Genomic DNA, 17637 nt, shown 5'->3' on the forward strand with positions numbered 1-17637 from the left:
CATTCTCTTTAGCACCTCAGAACTGAAAGAAGTAATTGAACAACATAGGTATTAAAGAAATGTCTTTATTCTGTTTCACTACTGAATTTACAATTAGACATGTTAAAGGACTCATTAAAACTACTTATATTAATTTAATGTAAACAATGACCATTTTGTGCAATGTCTGCCAACCAATGCATTAAGAACAATTACAGAAATAGAACAGTCAAGTGATTTCCATGGTAATTTGCACAGCAGGTTTCTTCTACAAATCAGTTGTACAAACATAATAAAAAAATAGGCATGTTTCCATGAAATAAATATTTCCTATCTAACTGAAGACTACAAAACAGGACAAAAAATACAGGCAATCCAGGTGGGAGCATCCTTAATCACTTCTCACATTCACCCATTTCTGCTCTTACTCTTTTCTTAGCTTTAAGAAAATACTAATACAGGATAAAATTAAATACTTTAGGGATTGCTTTTTTACATGTGAATACTCCAAAAGCCTCCAATCATTTAACATATTGTGAAAATAATTAAAAAACTTCATTAAAAAGTAAAACCAAATCCTAAATTATACATGTAACTCAGAAAAATTCAGAAACACATCATAATTTGGGCTACCCTGCCTGTTCATTAAATTTACATTACTGTTTTAGTAATCACAATTGCAAAAATAAATCCTTTGTATAGTCCTTTTAATTGATTGTTGTTAAAATTATCATGAGAAACAGAAATAACACAAGGTCATACATAACTTTTAAATCTCAGACAATTGTATCCTGCTTTTGAGTGACAAAACTCAGAAGCTAAAACTAAGAACCTTTTTTAAGGCCCTATTCTATAAAATTTGTTTTCCAGAAGTCTGAGTTCATCTCCTACTTTTAACAAAATTCATTCCTTAACAGTTATCAATTCAGCGTATTTCCAGCTTCTAGTAGAGCACTGTGTGAAGACAATGAAACAGCTAATATGGGACACTGGACTCCATTACTGTCAATCCCACATGCATTACAGAAACAGTGATTAAATACTTCTGTATTTTTAGAGAAGTAAAAACAATACATATCATGTTTGCTCATTAGGTTTCTATAGTAAATCTTTTATATTTATTTTTGCAATGTGAGAACTACAATCAAGTGATGTGGACAGACATTTCCCTTTTTCCTAAATACACTTTTCAGAAAGCCTTCACTAGGCAATTATTAATGGAAGTATTTCAAGAACTGTTCTAGTCAAACAACACACAATTCTCAGGTCTAACACATTGATTTTAATGCCAAGAGATTTGATTTTAATGCCAAGACATTCTGTTCACACCTCCCCTTTTGAGATACTTTTTAAATGCTATCTTGCGGTCCAGTTTAGATCTGACCAATGTGAGCAGTAGATTTCAGGCCTAGTGTGCCAATAGCTGCTCACCAGCCACTGTCTGTCACTTTGGTACAAGCTTTTCTGTGGGTTGTGGAATAGAACAGAAAGCAGAACTTCCATCCAGTATCCTGGGACATACTTGCCATGAAAAGAGATGATGACTGCTTCACCTGGAACACTTGTTAGAATGGACTTTTCATTAATCTAATGAAGTTTACCACAGCTCTACATAAATAGAGCCCAGAAATACCTGTGTATCCCCTTAGCTCTTCTTTCCCTCTTGGTCACTAGGGCCACAAGAGTACCATATGGATTTTTCTCCCCATTCACATTTATAAATTCCAGGAGGTTCTTTTAAACAAATACAAGCAAATTCAACTAAATCTGATTACACAAAGGGAGTTCTGGGCTTCTGACCCCCCCCTTCAATCCACCATTTTAATTAACTGATGGTTTTCTTGAAAGGATCAAAGGTTTACTTGTATTAATACTTTTGGTAATAAATGGCATGCAAAAGTTAATTATTTTTTAAGGATTTATTTAAGTACTTTGGTAATTTCTGTAAGCAACATAATACTAGGAATTAAGAAAGGCTGCACCATTTTCTTAGTGACAGTACTGAGACCAGTGAATCTTATTGCACCTTCTTAGGTTCCTTCCAAACATACCAGAGCATCAATTTGGACACAGTTGTTCTTCAGAGACACTGGCAGTGTCAGGTGATCAACTCCAAGTTTAGTACTAAAACAATTAGCAAAGCCACAACACTAGCTTTTAATTTTAAGGTAACCAATAATACATTTTACTTAAACCTAACTAACATCACAGATTTCTGTCAAACCAAGGAAAAAGCTGTTTAGAGAATTACTAAACAGCTTCTTCTGACATAAAGCTCATTTTATATTTCTAAGAGAACTAAACTTGGCATTTGCTCTCATCACACCCCAGCAGTTCACTTCTGTCCAGTGACTTACTCTTGGTACTAGTGGTAGTATTTATGAAGCCACAATATATATCTAGTTGGAGAAAAGCAATCCAAAACCAGACTAATACCCCTTCCACGTTTTCTTTCCCACAAAGAAGAATGTCCCTCATGCCTTTAGGAGGGACAAATCTTAAAATGTAAGTGATTTTGCAGTTATACTGGTTCCTATGCAAGTTATCCTAGGCTGCTCATGCAATCTACCCCAGTCACAGAAGGAGTACAATTCTGAAAAAAAAACCTGTTGTTTCTCTGTACCAAATCTAGACACTTTAATTTTCAAAAAGGATCACTTAATGACACTAATAAATTCTCAATAAGACCTGAAAAATACCACATTATTTAAAAACTCCCTTAATATATATCAAACAGTTTATTACATTTGCATTAGAAAAGCAAAATAGTATATATAATCCAGGTAATTGAGGTCATATGTATAAAAATTTATTAGAAACCACAGATTAAGTTCTCCGTCAGAAAACTACATACCACTTTTGTGAAATCCCCGAACTTGATTTTCATTTTTATGTTTCCAAGCAGAAATGTTGCAAGTTGCATTTTGACCAAATACTGTGCTATGTGTTTTGGCTTTTTGAAAACAGGATTGCTTCTCTGGAGATTTTGTTCTCAGCAACTGATTGTCCTTATGGCTTAAAACAGAACACTCCTAGGTGAATAAAAAAAAGTTAGTTTTAAAACAATTTTAACAGAAATTCTCCAAAAGAAACAAGATCCAAGATTACTAACTGCAAATTTCAAGTATAGTAAGTACTTAAGTACCAACTCTACCCTTCTGAAATGAGAAAGAAATAAAGTAACACATTTTCTCTACACAGAAATTTGAAACATGCTGTCTGCAAGAACTACCTCATTTCAAGGGCTCACATGAATGTCTGAATGAGCCTGACTTGAATCTTTCAGCCAGCAATGTCTGTGATTTTTTCTTTTCATTCCCTGGGGTTCTCAGCTGTAAGATCTAAATGAAGTGTTTAATGCCTTCACACTTTACTCCTAATCTAAAAAGCAAAATTTGGCTTTGTCAGGACCCAGCAGTTCAAGGACTAACAGTGGGAAAAGGCAGCTGAGTGACATTGCAAGTCCCTCTAGGACAGGTTTGATACCAGACAAGTGATTCTGGCAAGTAAAATCCATGTCCAACAGAGTGACTGGGGCAGGAACTTGGATGAGTATTTTTAGAAGTTAATGACAAAACATATATTGTTCTTGTAAGGGCACATTTATCCTGGTCTTAAATGAACAGTTTAAAATTTGGTATCAGTGGTCTGTAAGACACCATCAGTCAGCACTTCCCCTTGGCAGAGAAGTGGCTTTTAGCAGGTCACATCCAGAAGCGAAGTCAGGGCTGAATGGGTTTACTTGAGGTTGTTTTATAATCTGGTACTAATGGTCAGTACTGTCTCCCCTTGAAGGACTTTCAAGACATAGCAGACCATAAACTACTAAGTTTGAAGCATCATGTGACCATAATTACTGAGGAGATGATCTTTGCTCTCTTCTCCAAAGAAACTAGCCTTGCTTCCAAGTCACTGGAAAAAGTAGAACTCTTTCCTATCAGTCACAAGATTAAGGGGTTGGGAGCTTTGCTAGATGTGTATTATCATTTGTAATGAGTTTTTCAGATAGGTCCTCAAAGGGCTTGTAAAAAGACTGTACCCATGCAGAAAGCTCCCCACCAAGTCAGCATGCCAGGTATGGTCTAGGACTCAACACTAAGTTTATAAAAATTGGCAGCAGACAATTTTTCTCCTGGAAATGTCCTTCTCCACAGGCACATGTTTAAAACTCAGCAATAAATGAAGCAGCAAGAACAAAATAAATAAAAATTATAGACAGACTACAGTAGTCACAAACAGCCTCACTACTACTATTCATGCATACACCTCAGTTTCCTCCAAAACAACCTTTGCTTTTATCATAAAACATTTTTTCTTTTTCACCAGTTTAAGATATTTGTCCTGCATTTATTCAATATAGTCTCTGAACCAACACTGCATTAACATCTTTATTATCATCTGACAGTCTCTCCCCTCAGGCTCCCTGAAACGAAATAAAACAGGGAATGGATGCTTTAGATGGGAAGCCTATCACGTTTTAACCACAATGCCTACCTTTGTTCTAATCACCTGAGATTTATTCTGAAACACAATAGTGTTCACATCATTTTCTCTGCAGCTGTTTTCAGCCCCTGCAGTATCCATAATGCTGTTTCCACCAGTCTGTGTATTGTAACCACTGTCCACCTGAAATCAAAAAGCAGGGCTTGAAAAATGTACTGTTGTTTAACACAAATAAATTCCTCAGATACCTGGTATGATTTGCATTTGATTAATAGAACTTAATCCAACAAACCAACTATGACTGGTTAATAACAAAAGCAAATTGTGAACAGGTCTGTCAGCATTAGTTTGGATCAAGTTAAATATGCTAATGTACAAAGCAACACAAAAATAATTGCTATGCTAACTCCACCCAAAGAAGGGATGAAGGGAAGGGATAAAAGTCATGATACCACCTGGATGCCATATCCAATAAGAGAAAATAACAATTACTTCCAGATTAGTATATGTATTCCAAGTTATGTTGAGCTCAGTTTTACAGAGAAATCAAAAATTGTATTTTTACCTGAATACTACTGTTGTCACAAGGAATTGCGCTGCTTTCTGCAAGAGGTGACATGCACATGCGGGAGCTTTCAATACTGAAAGTAATGCCTGTCATAAAGCTGGTCATTGGTGTATTGCTACTGCCAATTGTTTCTTTCATCCAAGTGTTTTCCTCTGACACTTCAGCTGCATCAGCCATGTCCACAGTATTATTTTCCTTTAAGCCTTCTATGTCCTGAAATGATGACAACCTTTGATGACAACCTTCTGAGTGATCTGGTGCAATAGACACAGTTGCCACCACGAGATGTGTACCATGTCCAAAAGTATCACTGTCTTCCTGATGTACCTTTATTCCATTATCCATTTCTGGGAAGCGAGCTTCTGCTGGAGAAGCATTTTCCTTGTCCTCCTCATCCTCGTGATTCTCAACTGCAATTGGTATTCTAATGACAGAAGTCTGATATTGGGCAGTTCCTCTACAGGCTCCAAGTCTCATAGGAGAGCAATTTTTAATTGGAGAACAACCATCTATGTAAGGACTTCTTGTACTTGGGGGTGTCATTCTACTTGAGGAAGAAGGAATATCTGGAGAACGAAATGTAAATTTTCTTTGGTCTGAAAAAAAATGAGCAAAGTTTAACTTCACCTGATAGAAAAACACTCGTCATTCTCAAGGCCCTGCAGTCCACTGAATAATTTATAGCCAACTACAGAGTATTTCACTGACTGTTAACTCCCAAGCCAACCAAACAAGCAAACCCAAAAACCAAACCCACCACCCATACATACATTTTACCATGGTATATGGTAAAGTCAAGTTTTTATCCCATCACATTTCTTTTCTATGACATCATTTGCTGTATTGAAGACCTTGTATTTTTAAACGTCATTACTATACAGTATTCAAAGGGAAATGGGTGAAGGCTGGTTTTGTGTAGTCCATTAGTCCCCCATTTGTTTTTTCCAAAACAAATGTCAATACACAATCTATAGGCATTTAAATTTTTGGCAGCAATGAAGTTTAAGCTCAAACAAGTGAGAAAACACCTGTGCAACCTCCATATATAATGGTGTAAAATACCATTAATCAAAATGTGTAAAAGTCACGTATAAATATGTATAATCATACCAAACCTGTATAGTCATGTATAAACAAGGCATTAAGCCTTACCAGGTATGGACACAGCATGAAACAGTGACATTTCCTAGAGCAATGAGGACAAAGTGTTTGTGATTTCTTCATGAGTCATTTCATTTCCAATAATCTTCATGATGGCATGATCTGAAAGCTCAAGCTAAACATACTTCACCCATTGATATTAAAATGCTTCAGGCTGGGCCAACTCAGAATTGTAACCTGACTAAATTCAGGCATGTGGCTTTAAAACTCTTCCTACACTAGACTGAATTAACCCTTTTAACTTTTCTTCATTCTTATTGGGTCTCAGTGCCTTCTTCTGAAATATTTTTTCTAGTTGGTAAGTTGCAAACATATGCATTTCATTGTTTCACATATTTCACTGCTAAACAGCAGATGTGTTATACAGGAGACTGCTGGTCTGCCTAGCACAGAAACGCATCTCCAAAAGAAAAATGTTCCAGTAAGAATTTAATAGTTTTTATAATAAAAATCTATTACTCAAGATAGAGTAATAAATATACAATTAAACCATACCTGAGAGTGGTGTTTTTCTTATGTGAAAAGCAATTGGTGAAAAAGCAGGAGAACCATTAGGTGCAGGAGACCCCTCTGAAAATGGGGGACTGGTTATACTTCCTAGACTATAAGCTCTTGTTCCTCCCTGAATAGGACTTGATGAAAACTGACCCTTCAGAAAAGAGAGGGAAAAAAATCATCAAACCCACAGAGCATTATTTTCATAAAGTAAACTGTGGCTAACATGCATATATAAAATTGTTCTAACTAAAATGCTTAATATGGCAGCACTGGGAAGGACTAATCCTTTACAATAACAATAACAATCTCTAGTTTAGCTTAAATATTCCAATTGCAGGTCTTTACCTGGACCTTATGCCTCCACACAGGGAAAAAGAGCAATGGACACAAACTGTCACATAACACCAGCTAGGACTATTTTATCCACTATACCTAAGAACTATGAGAAATGTAAACAGTGTATTAATGCTATCTGTGTATCTAGTCAAGTGTTTAATCTAAATTTCTTACTCATATCACTGCATATAAAAGTCAGTCACTATTTATATTTTAATGTAATCCAATCTACTTAATTCAGCAGTAGATATAAAAGTGTTTGTCTTTAAGAAAAGAGAGAATTATTTGCTTAAGACCATCATGCAAACAAACAAAAAACAAACCCTCAAAAAACCAACAACCAAACAACAACAAAAAACCCCAGACCAAAACCCACCCTCTCTCCTACCCATCACTTCTGGCACTACAGTTATATTGTAGGAATTCCCTGCTAGGTTACCTTTGTTTTTAAAGCTACACTATCCTAGTGTAGGTAGGTTTTTTCCATGCACTTCAAACCACCCCACAGATGAAAATTACATCACCTAAACCCCTTCAGCTATGTCCACATGGGGATAAGGTTCATCTTGTTTAATTTAAAAAATGGACATTTTGTTCTGTGTTCTAGTAAATGTCTATTCATCTGAAAACTCTGGCCAATGGGAAAGAAAAAGGCATATTTAGCACTGCACTTCAAAGATTCACAAGTCATTTCTTTCACTATAAATGAGCTTATGAGATTTAAAGGAAATATAATTATATCACATGTTCATATCAACTGTTACTGTAGGCAGCAATTCATGGATTTAAACAGGACATTTTGTAGACACATTTTATGGGCAAAAAAAGGTTATAACATGCTTTCAGCAAGTCTTTTGTATGTTTTAATTCCTACTCCCTTTTCATAACAAAATTAAAACATAATTCACAATACAAAAGAAGAGCAGCATAACGAAATAATTTGAAATAATAAAAAGTCAGTAATATATTCTTTCAGGAGTTTTGTTCACATATTTTTTTCAGAACTTGAAAAAAAAAAACCAAAAACGCAAGTTTCAGTCTAACTCCTACTCTCCCATAAAGTACATCTGACCCAGCCTACAAAACAGGCTACTTACTGAACTAGATGTGTCCAGAGGGCTTCTGCACCGGACTGGAGATAACTCTATGGAACAAAGCACTCCAAGTGGCTGACTACCACATGGACTGTGCAAAGAAGGGGACAAACATGCAGATACATTCCCATTCTCTTCTAAAAACAGCTTTCTTCTGAGTGATGAAGAGCTCAGATTTTCCTGAGACTGATCTGCAAATTCATCAGTTCTAAAATATTCACCTGGAAATGTGGGGGAAAAATTGTTTCCAATACGAATGTAGAAAAAAAATACATTCCATTACAGGAATTAAAACATTTAATCTAATTAAATTAAAACATTTAATCTAATTTACCAATACAGCAACTAATTAATCTGTTTAGGCACCTATCCCAAAGGACTGCTTGTCATCCCTACAAAAAGTCACCTCTGTCTACTAAGGGTAGTTCCACTTCTGCCTATCATCCCTTAATACTAAAGTCTGAACTAAAAAATATAAAAACATTGGCTTCTATATACTTATTGATCTTTCTCCAGAATTGTATTATTCCTCACGTCTGAGCTGTCAAACAGGGATTATTTTACTACCCAAGCAAACCTAGACTCTTTTTCAGGTCCCCCATATGCTTTGATGGTCTTCATGATACATCCAGAGGCAAACCAGATTAGACTTGAAGAAAGTACAAGTAGTTAGCTGTTTACAGTAGGAAAGCATAAACTAAAACCCATTAAAATATGCTCAGGTTTACCAGATTATTTTAGATTTTTTCTCTTCTTCTATTCTAGTTGGATATTCCCTGTAGGAGAAATTTTTCATGAACTCCCAAACTATGTATTGATGGAAGCATTTGTTAAGACAAAAAAAACCAAAGCAATAAATACGTTTTGCCAGCCTACAGTCATGGTTCTGAATTTCAGCACTGGGATAGGAGCATGCAGCCAAAATGCTCTGAGCTGGCTGTACCCACTGTTCCCACCTATGAGCTGTAAGATCAGGCCCTTCCAGGCCCCTTGCCTGAGAAGGCGGCAGCAATTGCTTGCTGCAGCACTTCTTATCAGACAGTTAATTTGGACTTCCGCCTCCTCACTCTGCAGTCATGGCTTTTTTGCCACCACACAACTTCTAGTACCCACCATGGTTTCAAGTACAGTAAAGCCAGAGTTACAGCTCAGCTTCACTCAAGGCAAGGTTGGGCTTTGAGACTCCTGGCTGGCATCTGCACAAACAGCTCTGGTAAGACAAATTACTGCTCTGTTTGGGAGAGGCACAGGCTCTCTAGAATCACTGAGCATCCTGAGTTAGAAGGGACACACGGGGATCATCCAAATTCAACTCCTGGCCCTGCACAGGACCTCCCAAGAGTCACACCATGTCCCTGAGAGCATTGGTCAAATGCTTCTTTAACTCTGTCAGGCTGGTGCTATGACCACTTCCCTGGGGAGCCTGCTCCTGTGCCCAACCGCCCCCTGATACCCAACCTAAATCTCCCCTGACAAAACTTCAGGCCATTCCCACAGGCCCTGTCAATCATCACCAGAGAAAAGAGACCACTGCCTGCCCCTTCTCTTCCCCTCATGAGGAAATTGTAGAAGGCAATGAGGTCTCCTCTCAACCACCTGCAGGCAGAACAATTTCCAGTCATGCAGTAACTGTCTAATGAGAATACACAGAACTTTCATTCATACATTTCGTTTTCAGTATTTCACAAGACAAACCCAGCCAACATTACAAAACCAAGTTTTCTATTTAGACATTGATAATTAAATTTAGATATTACATGACATACCTAGTATTTTCTCTAAATTAAAATCCACTGGCAAGGACAGTACTGTCTGACAAGCAGCTGCAACGAATAAAACCAACAAAATTAGCTTACAGTGACCTTTTGCTAAAGCTGTAGGAACAAAAATTCACTTTCAAATTGCACTGCAATTGAGGTATTTAAATTACACTTGCAATAAGGAAAAGTGTTAATTAAAGTACGATTCCGATTTGACAACACTGCATGCAGCACACTAGGCTTAGAGATAAAAACCCAAGAGTTTTAGGAATGCCTCTCTAGAGGCTTGTATGTTAACTGAGAAGAGGTCTCTAAAGAAAGGAAGGATTCAAAAGGAAGCAGCAGAAAAATCAAAATACTTTGGGGAAAACCAGTACCTATTTATCTAAAATGATACCGTTTAAAAGATATATTAAGATTTCTGATATTTATTTGGCACAGAAAATCATGATTCTCTAACCCAAAACAATCCAGCATATTAAAGGTTTTTCAAAACTGTAATTTACTTATATATCTGAAGCTCACATTCACTTTTTAATCCAGAAAAAGTAAGCATTGAGTTGGAAAAAATGCACTCCACAGTCTACAGGAGACTTATTTTTTTACTTGAAAAAATACAAGGGAGTAAAACAGAATTAAATTCCTATGAAAAATGGATATTAAAATTAACAGTACCATACAGTTCAAGAAAACCTATTTCTACAGTAAGACTAACAAACAAATAATTTCCTTTTGAAATTAAATATCCATTAAAAATGCATTATTTTTGTTCAGAGAAAGCCTGTAATTTTAGGCATTGCCTTTTACTCACCATTGCTTTTCCCAGGCTGCAAGCTCAGCTGTCTTCCAATCGGGGAAATGTTATCAATATCTATAGCTGGAAAACATAAAACTTAAATTTAAACATCCACTGCACATAGTTTTGAAATGTGGCAACATTAAGTTAAAATACATAATACAACCAAACAAAATTTTTGCATCAATGTTTGGAAGAGATTAGAAAGGAGTACTGAAAAAAGGTTACCATTATACTATCAAGAGAATTTCAGCATGTTTCTATTAAAAAAAGCTTAGTGAAGTAGCATCAACATTGCCCAAAACTTTGCCTCCTCCTGTCTCTACATGACACAGATTTAAAACAAATTAGTTCATGCTTGGCTAAACAGGCTGTGTTCATGTAAAACACATTTCCAGAAAATCATTCAGTCTGGACTGGAGAAAAGTGAAGACACGCTTCAACTTTTTTTTTATGCAGCTGAAGAACACATTAGACTATTTTCTTTTTCCATTCACTTTACCAGATTTCAGATTATGCCTTATGTTCTCTGTCCTTAAAGTGACCATATTACCACTGACAATTCAAGAACTATCCACAAGTTGCATTTCCTTGATAAAAAATTTAACAGCTTAGCCTTTCCCAAATCTTCCAAGAATCTCCACTTACTTAAGACTTTCATACCAAACAACACGGCATGCAAACAGTACTTTATAGCTCACATTTTCCATCTTGTAATCAATTTATTCTGTATTCTGCTGGTTTTATATAAACTTCAATAAGAGCATTAAGAACAAAATCTAACAGTGGCATAAATGAAACAAATTTAGAAAACCCACCACCACTAGTGGCAGTGAGCTAGCAGGATGACAACAGGAATTTAGGCTGCTAGTAAAAGAATACAGAATTCTATTTCCAATATGCTTTATGGTGAGGAAAGCAGCGGGAGTAAGAGGACATGCAAGCATCTGAAGAAAAAAAGTGAAGTAGAAGACTTGGCTATTACTGGTATCAACACAGTTGATAGTTCCAAAGTTTTGTGTGTAAATTAAAATGCTTGCAGACAGATGATTAATGGAGAAAAATTTAAGAACAAAGACCAAGAATAACAAAAAGGAAAGTTATACAAGACTAAAAATTATTTATTAATTGCCAAACAAAGAAAGCACTTGGCAACAACAGCTGAAAAATCGATCAGTTGTGCCATATTTTATCCCTGGTTCTTAACATTTAAATTGAGGTTGAAAGAAAAATTATGCTTGATAAATTCTCCAAAAGCTATATTGTTTTGGGTGGACACAAAAAAGCAAAAGCAACTTACATTTAGTTGAATTAAACTGAGAAACTTGCTTGCCTTCATGTTCAGTCCAAGGAGAAGGAACTATGAGTTTTTTTGTGAAAAACTGGAGTAGAGTAAAAACAAACCATCTCAGTACTTTTAAAAATTTTCAACTTTAAATTTACACTAGTACCCTGAACAAGAAAAGAAAATGTAGAACATTTCATTATTGTAGGCCCAAAGAGGTTAAAGAAAAAACATTTTGATTTGAAGACCCTTATGCTCTTTATGACCCATAGTACCTCAGATCTTTCAAGTTGCAGAGTGAAAACTACACACAAGTTTCATTTAACAGTAATTACACATTTTAAAAATTGAATTGTCACTACCATGCTTTCTAGCATAGTAGTTTAAAAATAATTAGTTTTAAATTTTCTGTTTGTTAAGTTTTATTTTGACAATTGAGTACTTCACAGAAGTGACAGACACTGCAGTAACAGTAGAAGCAATAAAACAAGGCTTTTCAGCAACATTATTAGTGTCAGTGTATTTGGCTAAACTAATTAGTGTTAAAATACTTTTGAATACTGGCCATTCAGTCTTTTTCTGTGAACCAGAAACTGTCTACCATCACAGTTGCACTGAGAAACACCCTGATGGCTGAGGAGACAAACACTATTACAAAGCTTCAAGAAACACATGGCAAATCTTGTTGTCAAATAAATGCAAGACTCAAAGCAAATGAAAAAAACTTAGTCTGAAACATGCAGCTATTAAAGGTATCATTTTTATCAGAGAGGGTTTCAAGCTGTTCAGCTGCATAATCCATTAGGTTATACCTCACAAAGAGGAAATACCCCCTTTAATGCAAATTTAGAACAACAGAGCATCTTAGCTTCAGGTCAACTACACAGCTCCTTTATGGAATAATAAAACATTTTTTGTTTGTAGAGACAGAAACTGATAGACCTGCCTATCAGAGACTTATTTTATTTTTTTAATTGAAAACAACATTGGAGATTTCTGTAGTGAATATGTTTAACATTTCATTTTTCCTTCTCTGCTAACCAAACGAATAGTGAAAAACAAAATGAAATGCATGGGAAAATACAAGCTACCAGAATAAAGTCTTCCATCCAAAAAAGTAGACTTTGAAAGAATAAAAAAAAAAAAACAAAACCACACACAAATTCTCCAATATTTCAAAAAATGCAGTCTCACTCCAACTGTTACTGTAAACCCTCAAATTCTCAATCACTGTTTCTAACCTGAAGTTAGTAAGAGTTATATTACAGCCACATTACCACTAACCAAAAAAAACAAAAGAAAATAATCTCTTGTTTTGACCTACATGTGTCTGAAAGAAGAGGGGAAGAAAAGGAGTGCGTGGATTCCCAGCTACAACTGCAAGGGATGAGGGTGCAAAATTACTTTCTTACTGAAATATAATAGGCTTCTGGGTTTTGAAATCCTGTAAAAGACATGAATCTTTTCTGTATACAAATCAATATTTGAGAGCATGAAGTTTTATTACCTCCTCAATAGCTTTTTGCCTTCTGTCTTCTGTCTCCTTATCAATTCTAAGTAACAAATGAAAAACAACTCAATTATCAAAACCATCACATAAGTAGGAAAAGATGTAAAGTCCAGACATATAATAAATTTAGAGATGCTTAAGAGGAACTGAATAAATTAAATTGCACCAAACCCTAAATCTTATGATGTTTTTACTCTTACATGCAATGATCTCATACATAAATTTAGAAATATAAATGCACTTCTCAATTCAGTTGATTTGAAAAATATTTGTACCATTTAAAAGTACATAATAGCAAATAGTCTGTTTACTCAGCCAGTCTGGACCACCAAAACTCAATCATAACTGATCTTCCAAAATAATTTCATATGAATGTATTTTACTATTAAAATTCACATGAGATTAGACTTGCACTATAAAACCAAGCAGACTAAAAAACAGAGCTGTAAGGAATTAAAGGGCAACTGAAAACACTCCTGGAATTTGCACACTCAAATTCCTGACACAGCCCACTTTCCTAGCACAGAGTTCTCTCTAGTCAAATATCCAGTCTGCCACAGCTTCTTCAGTTTCAGTTTCTAACAATGACTATATTTCCTTGTGCAGCTTTTAACTTAGTTTTTAAAAAAATATTGTAGTTACTTCATGATGTGTGAGATTCTATATTTATATTTCCTCTAACGGTCACCTTCAAGCCTGACTTTCAGTTACTACAGTGTAATTTACTGTAAAATTTTTTGAAGCTTATAAATGTTCATAATTTTCTTAGCTGAACCACCTAATACTTTCATTCACAGTTCATACACCCGAATTACCCTTGAATAATTTCAGAAATCAGTCAGATAACAAGATACTATTCGATACACAAGCACACACAGATGTGACAAATACATAAACTCTCACAGCTCTCTCTTTTATGCCTATCAGACTTCAAATATACCTGTAGTCTTTGGACATGCCACTTTCAATAACATCTGCCTAGATGATGCTAAAGTGACAGATCTGTGGAGGCATTTGCAAGAGTTGTACCAAAAAACAAGCACAATCACTGTGGATTCATGTATGTGTATGCACTGAAACATGCAAGCATGGACACAGCAAATCTACACATAGTCAAACTAGCCTCTTTCTAGTCACAGCAGATGGTAAAAAAAAATGAACCACAGTGATTATGAAACATTGGGACAGGCTGAAAGGACCCACTGAGACAATGCATGTTTACATCTATAGGCCATGTCACTCATCATCACTGCAACTGTCACCCAAGTCTTCTCCATTAAAGCTAGCTTGTCTGAGTAAGGTTCCAGAAACAATGGAATTAACTCCCTAAAAACATTAGGCTTAAGGCTTTAAAACATATCAAAAGCATCAGTCTGAAACCTACTGGCTGCTAGAGGAAGGACAGGAAACATTAAGACCTGCTGATTCAGATACAGCTGGGGACAGTAATAGTCCTACAGGTCTTATTATTCAAAAAGATGTAGGTTCAGTCAGACACTAAAAACAGTAAGTTTTTATGATGAGGGTGTTGAAACACTGGAACAGGTTGCTTGGAGAGGTGGTAGATGACCCATCCCTGGAAACATTCAAGATCAAGGTGGATGCGACTGAGCAACCTGATCTAGACAGGACAGGTTCATTACTCTATCCCTGCAGTGCTTCACGCCTTCAGGAGCAGTTCCTTCCACAAGTTTGTATCTGAGAAATGTTCAGGAGAGTCTACAGGGTTCACCATTAAGGTTCTTCTGGCTACTTGCACGTGGCACATCATTCTCCACCACTTGCATGTAAAATTATCCCTCAGGATAAGTTCCAGATACCGAGACTGTTCTACCCATCCATTTTCCTCATGCAAGTTATTTTCAGAGAAGGGAAAAAAGTTGAGGTAAGGTTCCCAAACTGCTTCAAGTAACTAGCACTGGAGCCCCTTCATTCACATTAATTTATACCTTTGAAAGAGACTGCTGGGGCTTCCCCAGCTAGCTTCCCCAGCACGTCTAAGTGTTTGTAGGAGCCCCAGAGGCCAAAGGAGCCTCACTATGGAGCATTCTCAGAAGATAAACTGTGTTGTAACAAGGAGCAGAAGACATAGCCTGGTAATGATCACTGGCAAGACATTTTCTTGCTTCCACCAGCTGCTTTTATCTGGCTGTCTTCCAAACTGCAATCAGAGTGGATCAGCAGTTCTTAAAAGGAAGCAACACAGAGGTAGCCTCATCTAAATATTATATCCATACCACGTAAAAAATTGTGCTAAAAGATTTTATTAAAAAGTCTTTCATGCTATGCTGAAATGTTAATAAAGCAAAAGAACAAGTGTTCTAGTATTAAAACTAAGTTAGCTGCATAAAAAATAAATTGTAAGTTACCTAGCACGGCTCAAATACATTGCTTGGCGTCGAATGTCTTCCGAGTCTATTTCCACAGGATTTATAAGAGCAAGCTGATCAATAGACCATCTGAATTTTCCTGGTGTCTAAAGAAAGAAACAGGCACCTTAGTGCTTGCTAGTCTAAAAAGATAAAAATATAACCACAGGACGAATCTCAATGGAACAAGACAATCACAGCTTCCATATAGTTTCTGTCAAAAACAATCAAAAGTGTTCCTATTTAAATGATCTACTCTAAAAAAACATTAAGTCAATCAGGCTTCTTATCCTGCTGGTAGTAATATTGCAATGATTAACAACATAATATTAAAGTAGAAGGTTACAGCTGGTATTCACAAACAGAGGTGTCAGTTTCTTCCCAATTCCTACGGACAGGTCTACTAAAGATACAAAACTTGGGATGAACTTAAATTGCTTCTTCAATCCGAACTGTGGTTCCACAGAAACTCAGTATCCTAACCCAGATTATCCAAATAATAGAGCAGTCTTCCTTTCAGCTACCATTTCTAAGACCGGAGCTGCAATGCCTGTACATTCTGCAATGCTTCCCTCATAAATGTCATACACAGGGCACAACAAAACCCAATTCAGAAATAAGAAGCTTCATGCCTTTATTTAACAAAGTACTGTTCAAATATATCTGGAAAATTATCTACCAAGTGAGCCTTTTTAGTCGCATTAGGAGATTCACCTCTACTGCTTATCAGAAAATAATTTTGACTGCAAACCAGTATGTAATTTGCAAGGAAGAAACCAGTCATAGATACACAAAATCACTGACTCGAGTACACAAACAGCTCACAACATAAGTGCAATTAAGTTTTATTTGCAACCAGCCTACTCAGCATCTAAGTAGAAACTGGTTTTCTGCACTGTAAGTAGGACCAGAGTACCACATCTAACAACTAGTCTTTATCTACTTTCTACTGGTTTTAGCACTCAATCACTATTATCTAAAGACAAAATAAATTTAGGCAGGGAGGAAGACTAAGCGGCAATATTTGTATTTAAAAGCAGCACAGTTCTGTGAAGAGAAGGAACTCCAAATGCCACCAAAGCTCTTTAGCTTGGTACATATGTTGAAGTACACTAAATAAGATACCCTTTTTAATCCATTTGAAAATATTAACACTACATTTGTACAGTTACACAACTAACGACTAGATCTTACAGATGAGGATTTCGTTGACTTAAAGACTGAAGGACTGGAAACAATCTGCTCCTGAAGAGTATAATAATCACTGGGACTTTCAAAAGGATTCAGGATTGTGACTCGTCCTGGAGTTTCTGGCGTTATCTGCATTTTAGCTTCTTCCGTATCACCCATAACACTTACGCTGTACCTGAAAAACAGGGAGAGCAAAATTAGGGATAACAACGAAATCACCCTTTTGACATTTTAGGGCCACCCTGAAGGCTTTGGGCAGAGAGAATTAATCATTTATAAGGCACCAGCAACATTTCAAAAACGAAGTTAGCTATGGGTTGGACCTAATGATATAAAGTTGTTAAATAAGGCTGGTACGAACAATTGCAAGCAAACAGAAACTACGAAAACGAGTTAAGAAAAAACACGAAAAGATGGTTTAAGAAAAGCCAAGCAAACATCCAAACAAGGACAAAACAACAAATAAACAAGAGAAAAATCCAAAAACAAACAAACAAAAAAAAACCCAACTAAGCACCCGAAGTGACCGAACAGCCCCAGCGGCCGGGCAGCAATAACGCCCCGGGCGGGTCCCGCTCCGCCCGGGCACTAAAACCGACCGCCCTCCGCCTCAACGGGCCGGGGCAGCCCCGGGCCTCGCGGGGCTC

General features: G+C 36.4%; 1 protein-coding gene across 2 annotated transcripts; it reads right to left on the bottom strand.

Moving 5' to 3' along the window:
• Nucleotides 1-49: 49 nt before the first annotated feature.
• BORA (BORA aurora kinase A activator) lies at nucleotides 50-17573 on the bottom strand. 2 transcript variants are annotated; one of them, XM_031057074.1, is made up of 11 exons: nucleotides 16994-17573; nucleotides 15800-15906; nucleotides 13428-13473; nucleotides 11936-12017; nucleotides 10651-10716; nucleotides 9846-9902; nucleotides 8083-8300; nucleotides 6647-6800; nucleotides 4988-5586; nucleotides 4489-4605; nucleotides 50-3011 (listed from the first exon to the last, which is right to left on the bottom strand). In XM_031057074.1, exons 1-11 carry the CDS (start codon nucleotides 17147-17149, stop codon nucleotides 2826-2828), a joined length of 1788 nt encoding a protein of 595 aa, XP_030912934.1. In that variant the 5' UTR covers nucleotides 17150-17573; the 3' UTR covers nucleotides 50-2825. The 2 variants fall into 2 exon arrangements, with proteins under 2 accessions (XP_030912934.1, XP_030912933.1); XM_031057073.1 differs by having other exon boundaries at nucleotides 4474-4605.
• Nucleotides 17574-17637: the final 64 nt, after the last annotated feature.

This window comes from Geospiza fortis, unplaced genomic scaffold, assembly GCF_000277835.1.
Source record: "Geospiza fortis unplaced genomic scaffold, GeoFor_1.0 scaffold45, whole genome shotgun sequence".
In the NCBI taxonomy this organism is placed as follows: Eukaryota; Metazoa; Chordata; class Aves; order Passeriformes; family Thraupidae; genus Geospiza; species Geospiza fortis.